At 37.9% G+C, this 20,534-nt stretch overlaps 1 protein-coding gene across 2 annotated transcripts in view; it reads left to right on the plus strand.

Moving 5' to 3' along the window:
* Window positions 1-20,534, plus strand: part of LOC311075863 (myosin-7-like) — a gene marked incomplete at its 5' end in the record, with an annotated part of 135,647 nt that overhangs the window by 7,915 nt on the left and 107,198 nt on the right. Inside the window, 24 exons of one of the 2 annotated variants that reach the window (XM_084103514.1) lie at window positions 12,532-12,560; window positions 12,658-12,684; window positions 12,901-13,110; window positions 13,190-13,333; window positions 13,413-13,569; window positions 13,652-13,679; window positions 13,781-13,889; window positions 14,232-14,324; window positions 15,180-15,243; window positions 15,333-15,431; window positions 15,515-15,618; window positions 16,046-16,184; window positions 16,274-16,392; window positions 16,550-16,699; window positions 16,800-16,970; window positions 17,063-17,372; window positions 17,458-17,537; window positions 17,617-17,822; window positions 18,652-18,775; window positions 18,858-18,994; window positions 19,081-19,336; window positions 19,437-19,679; window positions 19,761-19,937; window positions 20,029-20,174. In XM_084103514.1, the coding sequence (XP_083959640.1) occupies window positions 12,913-13,110; window positions 13,190-13,333; window positions 13,413-13,569; window positions 13,652-13,679; window positions 13,781-13,889; window positions 14,232-14,324; window positions 15,180-15,243; window positions 15,333-15,431; window positions 15,515-15,618; window positions 16,046-16,184; window positions 16,274-16,392; window positions 16,550-16,699; window positions 16,800-16,970; window positions 17,063-17,372; window positions 17,458-17,537; window positions 17,617-17,822; window positions 18,652-18,775; window positions 18,858-18,994; window positions 19,081-19,336; window positions 19,437-19,679; window positions 19,761-19,937; window positions 20,029-20,174 (3,254 nt within the window). Of the gene's footprint in view, window positions 1-116; window positions 301-419; window positions 586-677; window positions 803-1,141; window positions 1,451-1,544; window positions 1,749-1,859; window positions 2,157-2,251; window positions 2,357-2,502; window positions 2,599-2,694; window positions 2,830-3,787; window positions 12,561-12,657; window positions 12,685-12,900; window positions 13,111-13,189; window positions 13,334-13,412; window positions 13,570-13,651; window positions 13,680-13,780; window positions 13,890-14,231; window positions 14,325-15,179; window positions 15,244-15,332; window positions 15,432-15,514; window positions 15,619-16,045; window positions 16,185-16,273; window positions 16,393-16,549; window positions 16,700-16,799; window positions 16,971-17,062; window positions 17,373-17,457; window positions 17,538-17,616; window positions 17,823-18,651; window positions 18,776-18,857; window positions 18,995-19,080; window positions 19,337-19,436; window positions 19,680-19,760; window positions 19,938-20,028; window positions 20,175-20,534 lie in introns of those variants that run through there. The other variant, XM_084103515.1, reaches the window with a different exon arrangement.

A 20,534-nucleotide genomic window follows, 5' to 3' on the forward strand; every position in this document is an offset into this window, starting at 1 on the left:
ATTAGACACTTTACTAAGTTTTCTGCTATAGTTTGTGGCCTTTTAAATACATTTAAATATCGTTTAATGAATGATGACTCAGATGTTCAATATATTTTGTATTTTGATTATTACAGGAAGAAACTGACTCAGCGTCTGCAAGATGCAGAAGAAGCTGTGGAAGCTGTTAATGCTAAATGCTCCTCTCTGGAGAAGACCAAGCACAGGCTGCAGAATGAGATTGAAGATCTCATGGTGGATGTGGAGAGATCCAATGCTGCTGCTGCTGCTCTGGACAAGAAGCAAAGAAACTTTGATAAAGTAAGGAGAGAAAGTATATTTTGTCATTAGCTGGAAAAATTAGCCATATATTTACAAAACAAAATACCAGCAAACTGCACTGCTCTCATTGACCATTTGGCCTTGTAAAATTTAACCAGGTCCTGGCTGAGTGGAAGCAGAAGTATGAGGAGACCCAAACTGAACTGGAAAGTGCCCAAAAAGAAGCTAGATCTCTGAGCACTGAACTCTTTAAATTGAAAAACTCGTATGAGGAGTCATTGGACCACCTGGAGTGCATGAAGAGGGAGAACAAGAATCTCCAAGGTAAGAGTGTTTTTTACAACTCCAAACCTTTTTACAACTCCATACTTTAATTGCTTGTATTTGTGAGCTTAGATGTTATTTCTTTTGCACAGAGGAAATTTCTGACCTCACTGAGCAACTTGGTGAGAGTGGGAAGAATATTCATGAGCTGGAGAAACTACGAAAAAACCTGGAGCAGGAGAAACAAGAGATACAAACTGCTCTTGAAGAGGCTGAGGTAAAAGAACAACCATTTTCCCCAAAGATCTTATTCATTTGTCAACTCTTTGATTTAAATCAAGCTGTTGTTTAAAGCAATTGATCATTCAAGATTATTTTAAGGGAGGTCAAATACCAAATATCAAATGGCATCGAAAATGTTTTATGTTAAATTGATAGTAAAAGTAAGTTTCTAACTTTGGATAGGGTCTTCTACTTTAGGGTCTATTCTTTACTACTAAACCATTTGACCAAAACGGCACTGTCTCATTGGCCATTTTGCCCTTGTTAAATTTGGTCCTGGCTGAGTGGAATCAACTCTTTGTTTTAAATCAAGCTATTGTTTAACTCTTCTTAGGGTTCCCTTGAACACGAGGAAGGCAAGATACTTAGAGCTCAGCTGGAGTTCAATCAGGTCAAAGCTGATATTGAACGTAAGCTGACAGAGAAAGATGAAGAGATGGAGCAGACCAAGAGGAACTTGCAGAGAATGGTGGATACCCTGCAAAGCTCACTGGAATCAGAGACTCGCAGCAGGAATGAAGCTCTCAGACTGAAGAAGAAGATGGAGGGAGACCTCAATGAGATGGAGATTCAGCTCAGCCAGGCTAACAGACAGGCATCAGAAGCCCAGAAGCAACTCAAGGGTCTTCATGGACATCTCAAAGTATGAAGAATCTTCAAATCAAGATTCTATGATGCTTAGGTGAAATCCAACATAGTTCTTCAGTCTTTTTATTTGTAAAATTTGTACTTTAAAGGATGCCCAACTGCAACTAGATGATGCTCTTCGTTGTAATGATGATCTCAAAGAGAACTTCGCCATTGTGGAAAGACGCAACAATCTGCTGCAGGCTGAACTGGATGAGCTGAGATCCATGCTGGAACAAACTGAGAGAGGAAGGAAACTGGCTGAGCAGGAACTGCTGGATGTCAGTGAAAGAGTTCAGCTCCTGCATTCTCAGGTATCACTAATTAGGACTCTGTAATTATACTATGAAAAAACAATGCCTAAATCCCCTCTTAGTACACAATATAAACTAGACTACATGGTTGTCAACATTGTCTATGTTCAGAACACCAGCCTGTTGAATCAGAAGAAGAAGCTGGAGGGAGATAATACTCAGCTTCAGACTGAGGTTGAGGAGGCAGTGCAGGAGTGCAGGAATGCTGAGGAAAAAGCCAAGAAGGCCATCACTGATGCTGCCATGATGGCAGAGGAGCTGAAGAAGGAGCAGGACACCAGTGCTCATCTGGAGCGCATGAAGAAGAACATGGACCAGACCATCAAGGACCTGCAGCACCGTCTGGATGAGGCTGAGCAGATCGCCATGAAGGGTGGCAAGAAGCAGGTCCAGAAATTGGAAGCCAGAGTAAGTTTTTAGAAACAAGCATACAGTGTTTTCTGTAAAAAATATTTGTTCTAAGATTTGAAATTTTTATACTAAAATTGTTACACATCTGTTAGGTGAGAGAGCTGGAAAGTGAGGTGGAGATAGAACAGAGAAAGGTCAGTGACTCGGTCAAGGGGATTCGTAAATATGAGAGACGCATCAAGGAGCTCACCTACCAGGTAGGAAAAATGTTGCCTACTAACAATTTTGCCCCTGGTTGATTTGATCATGTTATTTTTTGAAAAAAAAAAAAAAAAAAAAAAAAAACACCTTACAATATTTAAATGTATATTGTATATACTAAAAACATTTTTGCTTTGCATAGACTGAGGAAGACCGAAAGAATCTGGCTCGTCTGCAGGATCTGGTGGACAAACTCCAGCTGAAGGTCAAATCCTACAAGAGATCTGTTGAGGATGCGGTGAGTATTTTCCCCCACTGGTGCCATCATATTATACGACTTCTGTAGCAATTGTATCTTTTGATTTTTACAAATGATGTTGTGTGTAATCTTTAGGAAGAACAAGCCAATTCCAATCTGGGCAAGTTTCGTAAGATACAGCATGAGCTGGATGAGGCAGAGGAGAGGGCTGATATTGCTGAATCTCAGGTCAACAAGCTGAGAGCCAAGAGCCGCGATACAGGATCCAAGGTAAGAGTAGGCACAAGTGATTTTGGTCACAAAAATAAAAATCTCAGAAAAGCCACAAATAAATAGTCACAGTTAATTCGACTTGATAGTTCAACTCTATATCTGCACTTTTTAGGTTGTGTTCACATTTGGCATGTTTGGTTTGATTAAAACGATCCCTGGTGCAATTGCTCTGTTAGTGCGGTTAATTTGAATAAGTGTGAACGCTGCCTTCCGAACCCTGGTGTGCACCAAACAAGTGGACCGAGACTGTTGAAAAGATGGGTCTTAGTCAAATTCCAAACAAACTCTGGTAGGGTTCGAACAAATATGAATGCAACACAGACCAAAGACATGTAAACAAACCAAAAACAGGAAGATGATACCCTAAAAAGGACAGAATACTGACGCATACCTGTTTTTTCTCATTATAATCTGATGCTGCCATCACAGTTCGTTTGTGTAGCAGATCTTCCGCTGTTTTGACTCCTTTTGACACACATTTTATAAGCTCCTCATGAGTTGTCAGCTGGTCAAAATACCATCATATATAGGATATGCATATACAACGTGCGCATTTAGCCCAGCACACATCATTGTTTTGAAAGTTCGGTACGTTCCGGTCAGGTTGTGAACGTATCCCTATGCCTTTAGGTTCTGTATCTTTAGGTTTGGTGTTAAAAATGCCAATCTGAATGCTAAGCAGACCAGAAGTAAATGTTTTTTTTTAGGTTTTTAATGGCTGGACCAAACGAACCAAGCGAACCGAACTACAAGTGTGAACACACTCTTAGTGACTTTAAGATATGAATAGCAATTAGTTTCAAGAACTACACTTGATTAAATTAATTTTGCTATTTAACAAGCGTGGCTATTAAAAAAGCAAACAAACATCAATATTGATTAGCACTGCAGAGTTTAAGCCATTTTGAACTGGATCAGCTTACCTTTAACATTTTTTCTTTTTTCTTCCTAACAGAAGGGGACTGATGAAGAGTGAAAATATTAGATGGATCTCTCTAAACATTGATTGCTGTGACAATCTCTTCTGTAGTTCTGTAGAATAAACCAAACATGAAAATGAATACCTCATCCTCTTTTTTTAAAAATGTAAAAAGGTAAATCATTTGCCTGAATGTACTCTATGTGCCACAGACTAGGATGTCTAGTCTAAGTTCTAATTCAAACTCGAAATGTTCTTAAATTGTCATTTGAAGTAGGGTCAACCATACAAAGATACAGGGAGTTTACCAGTTTTACCAAACTAATACAAACCACATAATGCAGCTTAAGCTGTAAGTCACTGACCATTACACTGTGTGTTTTGACACAGCTTATCCTCAGGGAATAAAATAAAATGAAGGCATTATGATTTAAAGTACACATGAATCTAGTATAATGCCTCCATCAAAGCCATTAAATTAGATTTATTCAGTTTTGGCAGAGCAGTAAAATGCACAAAAAAAAAACAAAGACCATTACATATCTATGGTGAATGTGAATTATCATTCGAATTACAGGCAATATAAATTATTGTTGTGAGCAGCAATCATTGATAGTCTAAGAATTTAGGTATACAGTTCAGCTCTATTCAGCAGAATCTCTTTATCATCAATTATGTTGGAAGTATATTAATTCTAAACCTAAAGTAACCTCCACAATTCTGTGAATGTGAGAGCTGCAATAGTCAGTCACCACCACTTGAGAGCAGCACCACCATTAAATCTCATATGATGCATTGTTTCTAGGAGTCCATGTAAAGCAGGGTGGGGCAAGTTGTCACAACTTTTTATTCCTTTAATTTTTTTAATTTTTCATTGTAGGTTTATTTTTGAACATCAATTCATGAATGCACAATTAACATATAAAGGCTTCAAAAATCTTTTAACATTTCCACTGGTATTGCTTAGGGGAAAAATGTTTTTACTACCTTTGCTACAACTTTGCAATAAGGTTCAATTTGTTGTTGTTAATGCATTATGTACCATGTACAACAATGTATCAATTTACGTAAATGTTTATGCTATATTTAAATACACAAATTTTTATTAACTCATTAAAAGTTTGAAAAAATGTATATGCAGAAGTTAACATTAACCTATATTCCTATGCTGTAAAACCATTGTTCATTGTTAGTTAATGTTACCGAATGCATAAACAAATGCATAAATGAACTAAACCTTATTGTAAAGTGTTAGTAATTACACTAACAGTAACAAATGAGAAAAGACTGTGTATGTGAGAGAGTATAACATGCAATAACTCTCTCAATATCCTGATGTTTATGAAAATACTCCTGAGAACACGGTACAGCTTTAAAGTGTTTTGGGTAGCACTTAATTTTACAGTCCTTTTCTGCATGTACATACTATGTACTTATTATAGCAATTACAATAACTGGGTTATAACTAGGTACTAACCTTGAACATACACCTTAACCTAACCTTAACCCATGTAGTTACCATATATTACCAGCATTTTCGGACAAAGTCGGACACGTAATGGTAATTAACATGATTAGCCTTTTGATTGACTACATTATCAAACAGCTAATAATGTGTTGCTAATGTAACACAAACCATGTTCCCATTTGCCATCTGCCTTCTACAACTCAGCATCCTTAGAAACACTTTGAACAACTTAGAATATCAGTAAAGAAAGGCATATAGTTCATCATAACATCATAATATATATGATATACATAATTCACCCGCTATATTGCTAAATGTACATAATTTTTCATATCAACAGAAAAATATACCGAGATGGCATGGCTTCTCTTGAGACCCCCTGCTTCGCAGTTAGTGATATGCTAAAGCCCGCCCTGCATGTTGATCTGTTTTTGAGACTGTCTTCGATTTTTTTATTTTTTTGACAGTTTTAAGGAGAAAATACTCAGCAATGGTGTTGACTCATGAATTTACACATGGCTAGTCTTAAAGCAAATTAAAAACACCAGATAAACACATAAACATTAAAAACTTGATTTTCACCACAGGGGGACTTTAAACGTTTTAGGTGAGTAACTACATTTCGCAGACGTGATAGTTGATAGACTTTGAAAAATGTGCCAAAGCGAAGAAAAACTGTAATGGTTCTCACATATTATGACCATGCGACCATGAGTTTAATTCAATATTTATGAAATATGGCATTTAAAACATTTTTCCTGTCAATTACAACACTGAGCAACTAAAAATCAAAAAGAAAAAGCATTGCTTTGCATTACCTTCATCTGTGCTTCAGAGATGTGTTGGATCTTCTCCTGCAGGGAGCATTAATTGTGTGTGGCTGAGATAGAAAAACCAGAGACAAAAGAGTGAGGGAAAAAGAAACATTTGTAGAGCAGAGGTCAAAGTCATGCTAATTTGCCCAATGGAAGCACATAATGTGTTCTTGTGGAGAACAATCAAATTCAGATAGATAGATAGAGGTACAGCATGCAAATATTAATACCTGTATTCTCTGATTCCAGCTGGCTCGAACAAGGGACAAAGAAGAAATGACAAGCAACTCAAAGGAGCAAAAGCATCATATGACGTCCATTGGACACTTGTCCAAGTAAATCAAACAGACACCCTCAGTCTCCATTAATAGCCTGCACAATGGGTCAAGTCATTGACCTTCTGGTGAAGTGAGACGACAAAGGGCCTAAACAGTTGAGAATGAACCGCATCCGTCTCAGGGAAGAGTGTGGATGGGAATGTTCCACCTCGTCATAGCAAGAGATGGACCTGGCAGCTAAAGGAAAAGAGACAGGATGTGAAGGTTCTCCAGATCTCCTGTTAAGACTTAATAAGGCAATCGTGCAAACCACTAAAATCATGTAAGCAACAAGCCACAAATAATTTCACTTTTTTAACCTTCAAGACCTGTTAATAAGAAAAACAAACAGGCAGAATTAACTTATATATACCTAAATATAGGTATACAAATATTTATTGATTATAAGAATATATGATAGGATGTTGTCTGATTTATACACAAAAATGTTTGCCACAGTTTAAGCAGGTTAAGAACATTTACTTTCAGATGCATGACATAAAACCGAAATCGAGATATGGCTTAGTGCAATTATCAAATTGCAAAGGCTGTGACTGAATTGTTCTCACACACAACCAGCTCGTTATGCATTTGTGTTAGTGTTGTATTATACAGTTGTAATGTAAAAAAAACAAACAAATAATTATATTTTTATATACTCAATTTTTTTTTCAGTGAAATATTACAATAGTAATATTTCTTCTTAGTTTTTATTCAGTAATTTTTAAACTTTTATTTACTAATAATAATATTAATTATTATTTTATAGCCATACTGATATATAATCACAACATTTTACCTGCAGCCCTACAAACAAGCACAGCAAACCTGATTATTTTTATCATACTTTAAATCACAATTACAATTTTTGTCAGAAAAAGTGCAATTGGATTTTTTTCCCTACATTGTGCAGCTCTTTTATTTGTCATCTTGATTTATCCGTTACAGAACTACTTAATAGGTAGGAGAGATGTGATAAGTGTTGCTCAAGATGCAGTGGCTTCAACAGAGATGTTAAATAAAGGAGGGGAATTAACACATGATGAAGAAAGTGTAGCATCTTTAACACTTGTCACTTGTGCTATACTAAGACCTTCATAAAGCTTGGTACATACAGTAATATAGGTGAGAGGAGCCTCTGACACATAAAAAGCTTAAAAATGGTTAGAAATTTGACAATGACCATTTTCCTTAGACATACAGGTAATGTGATACATTTGAGCCAATTTGTGCATTAACATAGTTCAATGAGAGGTAGCCATAGCTTTTGAAAGTTCAAGGTGGTTCAACAATGGCATAGAGGAGGCATTAGGTCATGTAATGGTCATGTAATAGGTCATGTAACTGATGGATGTCTACAGATGAGACATGGCCAACTTACTATCTGATCTCTTCTATCACAGAGGCACTCAAATGGATGTATCAGGTTATCTTTGTCCTCAGGGCTAAAGTAAAAGAAACAATGCCACGTAAACAAGACAACTTGAAGGGTATGGCCCCTTGGTCAGCTCTCTGAGGGACAGCAACAGACTTCAAGCACTTCAACAGACTCATTCAGTGCTTCGAAGCATATTGGGGCTATACGTCAAGCTTTTAGCCTGGGCACATGATGCAGCAGATGCACAATGTATTTAGAAAACCCATACTGGTCAGAGTACATTTTTATAGATTTTTTTTTTATTTAATTTTTTTTAACAATGTATAGAATTGTACTGTTTGAAATATTTTATATAATTTGAATACATCCAAAATATTATATTTTTTTGTTATAAAATGTTGATAATTAAAATGTCAACTGCACACTGAACTAAAATCAAATTTAAGGGTCATTTGACTTTTAAATAATACAATGATAGAGAGAGTGAGTTTGAATGAGAGATGCAGTTTACAGCTTTCTTATTCCTTTTAACATTTATTTCACACTGGTTTTATTTTTATTTTTTTATGAATCATTACTTAATTAAAACATTAAAACATAGAGATAATATTATATACATATATTTTGCAATTAAATGAAAAGATATGGACAAGGTGTAATCATTTCATGGCGTGGAATGGAACTCACCCGACAGTGGTTACACAAACAATACTTGACAAAGACACATGGCAAACATGAGGGCTTAAATACACAAGAGACCAATGACTGAACAAGACACACCTGTTCACAATGAAACAATGACAACACAGAATCCATGGCAGAATCACATGAGGGCCAGGGAATCACATGACAAGACAGGAAACATGACTGACATGAAACATGAACCAAAACCCAAAACAACCTGTGACACAATGTAAAGTATTCAAAATAATTTGTTAATAACTTGTACATGGTACATTTTAAGGCTTTTAAGACCATTTTTTAAGACCTGAACAAAAATGATGAGATAAAAATATCTAAGGGGGTCTAGGCTGGGAGTGAGGAAGTGCAGCATCGCTCACTGCCAGACCGTGCCCAGTATGGTACAGATAATGAAGAAACTGCTCTTTTATAGAGAATTTGGGTGAAACAGAAACAAAGTCTTTCAAATCCAACAAAAGATTTTCCACCCGGACCTCCTCCAAGGGAAGGAGTGGTGTGATCCCTACCTCCTTGTTCAGAGCAGCTCCCTTCATCTCTGGGTCGCATGTCTCAGGGCCGCTTCAATGGACGCCTGAGGGACGGGCTGTGTCACCTTCCTGTGGAGGGCTCGACGTTTAGACCGAGGTGTTGCATATGGTTATCGACAAGCCGACTGGGGAGCCCTCTGCGACCTGGTGGCGGTGGTATCCCGCCAGGGCAAGATGTGTTTGATGGCCTCCGTCTACTTTTGGACTGCCGAGAACTGCTGGGCAAAGTCCTGGACAGTGTCGCAGAAGAGGGTGCCTTGCGAGATGGGGTGTTGAGAAAGTGCACTTTGTCTGTCTCCCGCATCTCTGCAAGTTTCAACCAGAGATGTCATTCCTGGGCCACCAAGGTGGACATCGTCTGGCCGAGGACCCGAGTTGTGACCTGGGTCGCCTGGAGGACAAAGTCAGTCGCCAAGCGCAGTTCCTGCACCAACTCTCGTGCAGTTCTTTGAATGCTAATGGCAATCTCCATGGTAAACCCTGTCCATTCCATTCCGTCAGGTATGGAGGATTTTTTGGCTTGCATGGGGCGTTCGGTAGGTTACAACTGAGCGAGAGCAGTTGCCAACAGGCATGCTACAGCTTGCTATCATCTGCATCCCCAACACTCGTACCACAGTTCAGTGGTTGTGGCGCTTTCCATAGGGAACCCTAATGTAAGTCGACATAATGTCGAACGTGACTGACAGAAAGGGAATGTCTAGGCTACTGATGTACCCTCGTTCCCTGATGGAGGAAACAGAGACGTTATGGCCCTCCTGCAACAACCTTGAACTACCCCGTTAAATGGCCAGGACAATGTCTGGGCTCCTCAGCACAAACCTTATGAGTGGATGCATGCCGCCATCTTATAAACCCGTATGTACGGGGAGTGGCTAGGCATGTGAATTCCACTAGCCAATTTCATTGTGACGTACTGATCTTCTACTGGTGACACCTCTTTATGCGAATTCGCAGATCAGAGTTCACCAAACTTGAACTTTGGAACGCAGCGGAATGCAAGGCTTTTTGCATGAGCTTGCGGTCTGACGATTTGCATGAGTATAAATGGAAGTCAAAGGAATGACCGCCCCTTTAGTCTGAACAAAAATGACAGATTCGCTGAAAATGCAGTTTCACTATCTATACGCTCACGCCGCTTTTTCCCCTCCCCAATCAGTAGAGCTGTTTTGTTTTGGTTTTGGCAGAGAATAAAGGCCTTTTTTGTTTGTAATAGCACCTTGCTACTCTAACAAAACATAGTTCATGTTTAAATCAAGCACTCTCAAGTAGAGTTCTCAACGGGTCGGGTCGGGTCGGCCCGACAAACCCGACGGGACCTGCGAATGACTCGGGTCGGACCTCGGGCTTAATCTTTTCCGCTCAGTGAAAAAACAAACAAAAAAACATTTATTAATCATCGCTGCTGTTCACTGTAAAGAAAGTCTGGCTGCTGCGTGCAACGTGCATCATGGAGAGGGGCGGGGGCAGACCTGACGCCGCAGCGTGCACACCTTTAGCCTGGAGAGAAGAAGATGGAGTTGGTAAAAAGTAAACTTGCCGCAGGTGAATTCACCGTCGCTACTACAGCCTATTTATATATTTAAAGTTTATTGTTTCAGTTGTTTGTATTGTTAAAAGGCGTGAACATTAAAGGTTGATTTGAATTCCCGTCTGCTGGTCATGATAATACGTGTATGAAAAAAAAAATCCGACGCAACATCGGGCCGCGGGCCGGGTTCGGGCAGATAATTCATGTTGATGTGTCGGGTTACATCGGGTCCGGGCTTTAAAAGCCACTCTCAAGGACCTATGTTTGTTTTCACGTACTTTCCAGTCCTTGAATCCCAAGTATTTTCAAGAAGCTTGGAAAACCTGTTAGTTAAAGTTTTAGTCTTTTTAAAAAAAAATTATTCATTTTTATTTTAATACATCAAGTTAAACTAAATTAAAATAAGACATGTTGCCTTGGCTGGCAACTAGCTGAAAAGCTTTTTTTTTTACTTTTATTTCAGTTATTGTTCATTTCAAGTAATGAAAATGTTTATGGTTTTAGTTATAGTTAACTATAATAAGCTTGTTTTTAACCCCAATGTTTATCTTATTTCCTTGCCACTGTTGTGTTTAATCAATGTACGATTGTTTAATGCTTAAGAATTACACCGACTCCAGCTTTTAAATCCAATTTTTAGTAGCAAAACTAGCTGCATGGTCTGAAGCAGAAGACAAGAAATAGACACAATGGATTCCTATTTAACCCAACAGATGCAAGACCATTCTAGTGCACCCAGTGACAAAAGGAAGCTCCGATTACAAACTTTATTAGACATAAGGTTGACCCCATTTCTTCCATTCTTGCTCCTGAGTTTTAATAAACAAGGGTAAATAGACAGGTCAGAATGAGGCTCTGTAAAGGATGAGGGGCCAAGAATAGATTGCCCAAGTGCTTAGACTAAGTAAGGTGCTTGTTGAGAGGGTGCAGAATAACTGAGGGACGAGAGGTCATGGCAGGTTAGAAACCTCACAAAAGGTCTTGAGTGATGGCTCACACGGCTCAACAACAAATCAACGCTGTAGAGCTGTTTAGAAACAGATCTGGGGCTAAGACGATTAGTTTGACCTGCTTGCCATGTTCTATCTGTTAAGAAGGAATAATTATAAGCATCTTCGTGTTAACTGATGCACAGAAAAAGTAACACTGCTGTAATGTATTCGGAATATATTAATTTCTGTAAACATACAAATTAGATTTTGTATCTTACAGAATCCTATTCTGTATAAGAATATATCTTTTTGAAGAAAGAATGGGTTTGAACATGGATGAACATGAATGAAGCTGTTCTCCATTTGAATGACTGCTAATGAACTTGTAAAACACATGATGGATATAGCTTTGGGAAATCAAGAAAGGTCATAGGAACAAACAAGAACAAGCAAGAGTTGCAGCTGTCTCTGCATTAGGCGAGAACAAAAGGTCGCAAGTGCAGATATTCATTGTTGCCATTACAGCTGCCTACTGACATTTTTTTCTGTTCTGTGACAGCCGTCTTGCTCGTGAAGCATTGTTACCTTGTCTTGATCCTTGAGCACAAAGATAAACCTGTGAAATTCACAGTGCATGCCTGTCTCTCTTGGCATAGTTTAAGAAAAGCATCATAGTGCATTATTGCTGGAATCTAACTTTCAATTAAGCAATTTTATTAAAAAAGGATTGTGTGTTCAACTATGGTTCATATACTTTATATATACAAGAGTCTCTACCTCTATAATGCTTTACATATATATATGTACTATAAAACTAACTATAAAATATGAAAGTAGAAGTGTACATTTCAGTATAAAAAACTTTAGTAAAGATCTGAAATCTTTAAAAAGGAGATATACATATGGGACAAAAATAGCATCATTGTGATTTAGATCCTTTCTGATTGTGTTGCATTACCATTTCCACATGCCAAACTACTGTGACTCACACAAAGATTTTTTCAGGCACCCAAAAAGAGCTACACACACAAGTGAGCCAGACCATATACAGATGGTCAACGTCACACTCATTGTGCCTCTATATAAAGAGATAAGTTACAGCACAATATTGCAAGCTCACATCATTGTGTCATCTAAAGGTAAGAGCACACATAATTTAGATAAAAATTGTTCATGAGGACTGAACAATAGAATAAGATGACTTCTCATTAATGACGTTTCTTGTTTTATTGAAAGGACTTTCTTGGGTTTGGATTTCATCTGGTAAGACATGCTTTTATAAAGGTCAACAGAATGTGTATATAGTATGTTGTATATTATAGTATATGTGTGTTTATGCAATATTTTCTTTTTGAATGCAATCATTTCTGCTGAAAGACTAATAAATAATTAGAAATATTGTATATTTATAAATAATTAAATTTTATTTTTACAATAGAAGTTTTACAAGATCTGAGAATTTTGTCATCTATTTTTCAGTCTGATTGAAAGATGGTGGATGTGATGTCAGAGTTCGGGGCAGCTGCCCCGTTCTTACGAAAGTCAGACAGGGAGCGTCTGGAGGCCCAAACTCGCCCCTTCGACATGAAGAAAGAATGCTTTGTGACCGACCCTGTGGTTGAGTTCGTCAAAGCCTCCATCACCAGTAGAGACGGTGACAAAGTCACTGTTGACACTGAATTCGGGAAGGTAAGATCTAATCTCTGCATTGTTGTAGAATGTAGACAGAAGTAGAGAGTGACTGTCAAAACATTTTTGTTATCCACAGACAGTAACTGTGAAGGAGGCTGATGTTCACCCCCAGAACCCGCCAAAGTTTGATAAAATTGAGGACATGGTGATGTTCACCTTCCTGCACGAGCCCGCTGTGCTGTTTAACCTCAAAGAGCGTTACGCAGCCTGGATGATCTACGTGAGTCGAGTCTTAAAACACTCACACATTCTCTTTATCTTGCATGAGCAGATCTAAACCTTCTGTGAATATATTACAGACCTACTCTGGGCTCTTCTGTGTCACTGTGAACCCCTACAAGTTTTTGCCAGTGTACAACCAGGAAGTCGTTAATGCCTATAGAGGAAAGAAACGAAATGAGGCCCCTCCACACATCTTCTCCATCTCAGACAATGCCTACCAGTACATGCTGTCAGGTGATGATCTGACTTGTCATTTTTTTGTTGAGTTCTAATGCAGTTTCAAAAGTTAAGTTACTTATGTTTTATTTTCTCACAGACAGAGAAAACCAGTCTGTTCTGATCACGTATGTAATAGATATTATGACATACCAAAGTACTCCTCCTTTTACCAATATTTTCTATGCTGCATTTTATCAGCCATTTAAATAACTGTTTTTATTTTAAGTGGAGAATCCGGTGCTGGAAAGACTGTGAACACTAAAAAAGTAATCCAGTACTTTGCGAGCATTGCAGCAGCATCGCCTGGCAAGAAGGATCCATCAATGGAGAAAAAGGTGCTTAATTTCCAAAAAATGGCTTAATATGGATGGATGGATGAATGAATATGCCTACTATATAACCGACCATATAATGAATGGTCTTCGTTTCTTAAACATTGAAGTCACAAATTGTCATAATTTGATACTTACTTACCATATTGCAATGCATTAACACGTCAACAAAAAACCTTTTTGTTTTCCCAATTAGTTTTCTACTGTGACTTAGGTTCTCTATGGATTATTATTATCATTACAAGACTACATAGCGTCGGAAAATATGCAAATATGCATGGCTGTTAACTGAAAAGAAGGTACATCAAACGTTTTACACACCTATTGATAAAATATGATTCTTAGGGTACTCTGGAGGATCAAATCATCCAGTGTAATCCTGCTCTCGAGGCTTTTGGTAACGCCAAGACCATCAGAAATGACAACTCCTCCAGATTTGTAAGTGGGGTTTACATTGGTGTGATTATTCTTTTTGATTATGGTTTGCATTATATATTAAATGAGCATGTTACAGTTGGTACTCAACCAGAATAATACTGTTGCCGCCCCGTTACCGTGGCTGTAAATTTGGGGATGTGTAGTTGCTGCCTTTTACCGCTAAGAGGTGCTACAATCACAGACTTTGAAGTGTGTCAGTTTATTCTCTCTATTGCGTAATCTGACGCAGCTCTTTGAGAACTGGCCATCAGATAAATTCAAGTGAAACATTGCAGTTAAACAAATTCATAATCCCAATACTGAAATGACACTACAAATTTAGAACTGAAACAAATGTAGGCTTCTATTATTGCATCCAATTTAAGCAAAGTAGGCTAAATGTTAACATTGTGTGCCCAGTTTTTCTATAGCTAGAAAGTCAAGGCATGTAAAGGTTATGTGTCTTATACTTCGTGTTATTTTAATTTATTAGTAGGCCTAGATTTATAAACTGAAACAAAACAGTGAAATAAATTAAACTAAATGATCGTAAAATTAAAACATTGTCAGGACTTTCTAGCTGATGTTAGTCGGCAGCATTTGTGTTTTAGGATTAATTAAGAATTAAATAGGCTTACAGTAGGTTGTTATGATTAGCATAATTTTCTTTAATAAATAATGAAAACATTTCAACAAAAACATTGCAATAGAAAAATGTCACATCAATGAGGTTTTGCATAAAGCATAAGACGTTAAGCTCAAGCTCATAAGACAGCGTTCAGACGATAGCTCTGTGGTCAACGCTACAAGGCGGTGATAGGCATTCTGCTTGACTACCAACTGTATGTATCATATTATGTATTGCTTTATTTACAGGGTAAATTTATCCGAATCCATTTTGGCCACAGTGGAAAGTTAGCTTCTGCTGACATTGAGACTTGTAAGTATTGCCCAACATCATTCCAACAAATCACACATTGATTAAATGTGCAACTGTTTTGATATTCATCTATTTATCAATTCATTTAGATCTGCTGGAGAAGTCTCGCGTCACTTTTCAGCTCAAGGCTGAGAGAGACTACCACATCTTCTATCAGATTCTGTCCCAGAGAAGACCAGAACTGTTGGGTAAAATTACCCATCATATCTATTAACATTGTCATCTCTAATTAGAAGAGTCTTTTCTGATCTATGTTCCCATTTCTCCTTAGAAATGCTGCTCATCACCAACAACCCCTATGACTACGCTTTCATCTCCCAAGGAGAAACAACAGTGGCATCTATTGATGACGGTGACGAGCTGTTAGCCACTGATGTGGGTGTTTGTTAAAACATAGACAATACAATACAATACTTCACAATACAAGAACAACACTTCTGACAACCCGTATGACTGCGTTTCTGCTGTGGAACACCAATTGATAATGTCTTGACTGGTTTCCATTCAATAAAAGCATATAATGATCAGGTGCTATCAATAAGTATGAAAAAGCACCATCAAAGATCCACATAACTTGTTTTTCTGAAGCCATGTGATTGTGTGAGGAAAAGAACCTTTGTTTTTCATTTTGTGTTCCAAAGAAGAAATTAAGTCATACAGGTATAGAATGACTTGAAAGAGAATGACTGATTCTCTTGGCCAGTCTATTCTTTAAAAAGAAAGACTTCTAATGTACTTGCCAAAAAAGAAGAATATGAAACATTTGCCATAAAATTTTACATGCTCTGTACATTTGCTGTAGGAAGCGTTCGATGTGTTGGGCTTCACCCAAGAAGAGCAGAACAGCATCTACAAGCTGACTGGTTCCGTCATGCACTTTGGCAACATGAAGTTCAAACAGAAGCAAAGAGAGGAACAGGCCGAGGCTGATGGGACTGAGGGTCAGAATAACTTGGAATTTCAGTTTCATAAAGGAAAAAAGTCATGTTGTATATAGACTCATATCTCTGTATTCTTTTTTGACATGTAGAAGCTGACAAAATCTCATATCTGATGGGCCTAAATTCAGCTGACTTGATCAAGGGTTTGCTCCACCCAAGAGTCAAAGTAGGAAATGAGTGGGTCACCAAGGGACAGAATGTCCAGCAGGTAACGAATGAAAATAATAATCTAATGGGCATTAGAGTTTTCAGCATGATAGGTTCACTTTCCAAGACATACAAACAAAATCTTTCAAGTATCTGAAAAATCGCTTTCTAGTTTGCAATGTGTCAAATTCTGCAAAATTCAATCTTTTCTTTATTAGGTGTACTACTCTATTGGTGCTCTGGGAAAGTCAGTGTATGAGAAGATGTTCCTCTGGATGGTTGTGAGAATCAACCAATCCCTGGAAACCAAACAGCCTCGCCAGTACTTCATTGGTGTGCTGGACATTGCTGGATTTGAGATCTTTGAAGTAAGCTGAAATCAACTGGTTATTTTTATTCATAGAACAAATCCAAGAAGCAGTGCAACCTGTTTGACCATTGTGATTATACAATATATTCCACCTGCAGTCCAACACCTTTGAGCAGCTGTGCATCAACTTCACCAATGAGAAGTTGCAGCAGTTCTTCAACCACCACATGTTTGTGCTGGAGCAAGAGGAATACAAGAAGGAGGGCATTGAGTGGGTGTTTATTGACTTCGGCATGGACTTGCAGGCTTGTATTGAGCTTATTGAGAAGGTGGGTGAATACTATGTTGATAATTGTACTGTGAGGGTAAAAATCATATTTTTCAGTCTTAACTCTTGTTAACTGTGTCACTGTCATTGTAGCCCATGGGTATCATGTCCATCCTTGAAGAGGAGTGCATGTTCCCCAAAGCCAGTGATGCAACATTTAAAGCTAAACTTTATGACAACCATTTGGGGAAAAATCCAAACTTCCAGAAGCCTAGGATTGTGAAGGGTAAACCAGAGGCCCATTTTGCCCTCGTTCACTATGCTGGTACTGTGGACTACAACATTTCAAACTGGCTGGTGAAGAACAAAGACCCTCTCAATGAGACGGTTGTAGGGTATTTCCAGAAGTCAACTCTTAAGTTGTTGTCTGTTCTGTTTGCTAATTTCTCAACTGATGACTCAGGTAAGCACACACTGACGTGTGACATGAAAATATAATAAGCACTATTTTTACTGTTTAAAAGTAACAAAAATAATTTATTTCACAGCTACAGATTCTGGAGGAAAGGCTGCCAAAGGTAGCAAAAAGAAGGGTTCTTCCTTCCAGACGGTGTCAGCCCTTCATAGGGTAAGGAATATTATAACACTATATTGTTTCACAAGGTTTTATTGCATATTAATCTAAATCCTCTGTGATCTACCAACAGGAGAACTTGAACAAGCTGATGACCAACTTGAGGTCAACTCACCCTCACTTTGTGCGCTGCATCATCCCCAATGAGAGCAAGACTCCTGGGGCGATGGAGAATCCTCTGGTCATGCACCAGCTGCGCTGTAACGGTGTGCTGGAGGGCATCAGGATCTGTAGAAAGGGATTCCCCAACAGGATCCTGTATGGAGATTTCAAACAACGGTTAGTATGAAGACAAGGCAAGGCAAGTTTATTTATATAGGACATTTCATACACAATGGTAATTCAAAGTGCTTTACATGGAAAAGAAATTAAAATAATCAGAAAATATCATGCCTGAATCACTAAATTTGGGGCTCCCCTGTCTAAATGGAAGAGTCAGAGATCTTCGGTTCGCGAGACACACTAATAGCAACTCCCTGCTTCCTAGTGACCCTCCTACCCATCAATAGGGTGGAGTATTCTAACACGTTCTGCCTCTGATGGCTTGTACCTCCGACCCCTTAATGGAGTGGAGTTATCACCAACCGTCTGCTTTCGGTAATACACCAGCCTGCATCCAAGAACCTGGTCTCCCACACTCACGTCTGAATGTGTGCGTAAACTCACTATATCTCTCTTCCCAATTTTCTCAACACTTCAAACCAGACAGCCCTAACCAAAAATAAAAATCTTAACCAAAAATAAAAACAAGGATAATTTAAAGTTTACAGTTATAAAAAGGAATTATAAGAATAAAAAGATGATACACAGATAACATAAAATGTAATCAGTCGGACGGACAGTGGCACAGTGCTCATTCAGTAAATGCAGAGCTAAACAGATGTGTTTTGAGTCCAGATTTGAATGTGACTACTGTTGGAACACATCTGATCTCTTCTGGAGGCTGGTATGAAACAAAATGGCTTTAATGCCTTACAAAATAACATTATGTATACATTTTATTGCATACAAGTTATTGCAAGTTTCAACACTGTGTTTGCACAATTAAGTATTTGCTAAAAATAAATACATATAAAACAATAGTTAATGTGTGTTGTTTTTTGTGTAGATACCGTATCCTAAATCCTGCTGCTATCCCTGAGGGACAGTTCATTGATAACAAGAAGGGTGCAGAAAAACTTCTGGGCTCTCTGGACATCGATCACCAACAGTACAAGTTAGGACATACTAAGGTATTTTAATATTAACATTACCTTTTTCCAAGGCCACTTTTCCACTGTCATCCTTTTTGACCCAAAATTCTTTACTATTCAGGTCTTTTTTAAGGCTGGTCTTCTGGGTGGTCTTGAAGAGATGCGAGATGACCGTCTTGCACTTATTATAACTGGAATTCAGTCCATGTCTCGTGGTTTTCTATCAAGACAAGAGTTCCAGAAAATTGTGGAAAGAAGGTTAGATTTTAGCTCTTCGATCTTTAACATATTCTCCAAGTTACATTTAAAATGCAAAACTGAACATTCTTATTTAATATCTACAGAGATGCTCTGTTGGTGATCCAGTGGAACGTACGTGCTTTCATGGGTGTCAAGAATTGGCCCTGGATGAAGCTCTACTTCAAGATCAAGCCTCTGCTGAAAAGTGCAGAGTCCGAGAAAGAAATGGCCAACATGAAGGAGGAATTCACCAAGTTGAAGGAGGCTTATGCCAAATCTGAAGCCCGCAGAAAGGAGCTTGAGGAAAAGATGGTTTCTCTTCTCCAAGAGAAGAACGACCTGCAGCTTTTAGCGCAGTCTGTAAGTTCACATGGGACTACAACTCTGCACTTTTCACATTTCAAACAAGTCAGAAAAAAAAACAAGTTTTCAAAAAAAAAAAAATGTTTCATGTTGATAGGAGCAAGATAATCTTGCAGATGCTGAGGAGAGATGTGAGGGTCTGATCAAGAGCAAGATCCAGCTTGAGGCCAAAGTCAAAGAAATGACTGAGAGACTGGAGGATGAAGATGAAATGAATGCTGAGCTGACTGCAAAGAAACGAAAGCTGGAGGATGAATGCTCTGAGCTCAAGAAGGACATTGATGATCTTGAGCTCACTCTGGCCAAAGTGGAGAAAGAGAAACATGCCACTGAGAACAAGGTCAGTTTTCAACACTGAACCTGTTATTGATGTTAGACTGGCGAGTTAAGAGTCCCTTAATACAATGACACCTTTCTACAGGTTAAAAACATGATAGAAGAGATGGCAGCTTTGGATGAGATCATCGCTAAGCTGACCAAGGAGAAGAAAGCTCTTCAGGAGGCCCATCAGCAAACGCTGGATGACCTCCAGAGTGAGGAAGACAAAGTCAACACACTCACCAAAGCCAAAGCCAAGTTGGAGCAACAAGTGGATGATGTAAGAGTCAGAAAACACAACACTATAATTAAAATGAGAAACACTTAAAGTAATTACGCAATTATTTTTATATTCTTTGGATGAAATTTAGCTTGAAGGTTCTCTGGAACAAGAAAAGAAAATTCGCATGGATCTTGAGAGAGCTAAAAGAAAGCTTGAGGGTGACTTGAAATTGACTCAAGAGAATGTGATGGATTTGGAAAATGATAAGCAGCAGATGGATGAGCGGCTAAAGAAGTAATATATTTTATATTTAAAAAATAATATTAATATTAAAAGATATTTGGTAACACTTTACAATAAGGATCCATTTGACTTTAGTTAACTACAAAATTTAACAAACTAATAATAAAAAACACTTTTTTATTTATTTATTTATAAAAAGCATTTATTAATTTTAGTTAATGTAAATTTAAACATGTAAACATGTATTAAAATCAAACGTAATATTGTTAATACTGTTAATTTGATTAAATATGCCTGAGCTAATAACAAATTAACAATGAAAAGTAAATTTTTTATCAATTATTGTTAACAAAATGTAATAAATACTGTAACACATGTATAGTTCATTGTTAGTTAATGTTGTTCATTCAT

The sequence above is a fragment of the Abramis brama genome (assembly GCF_963993115.1).
Source record: "Abramis brama genome assembly, chromosome: 24".
Taxonomy (NCBI): domain Eukaryota; kingdom Metazoa; phylum Chordata; class Actinopteri; order Cypriniformes; family Leuciscidae; genus Abramis; species Abramis brama.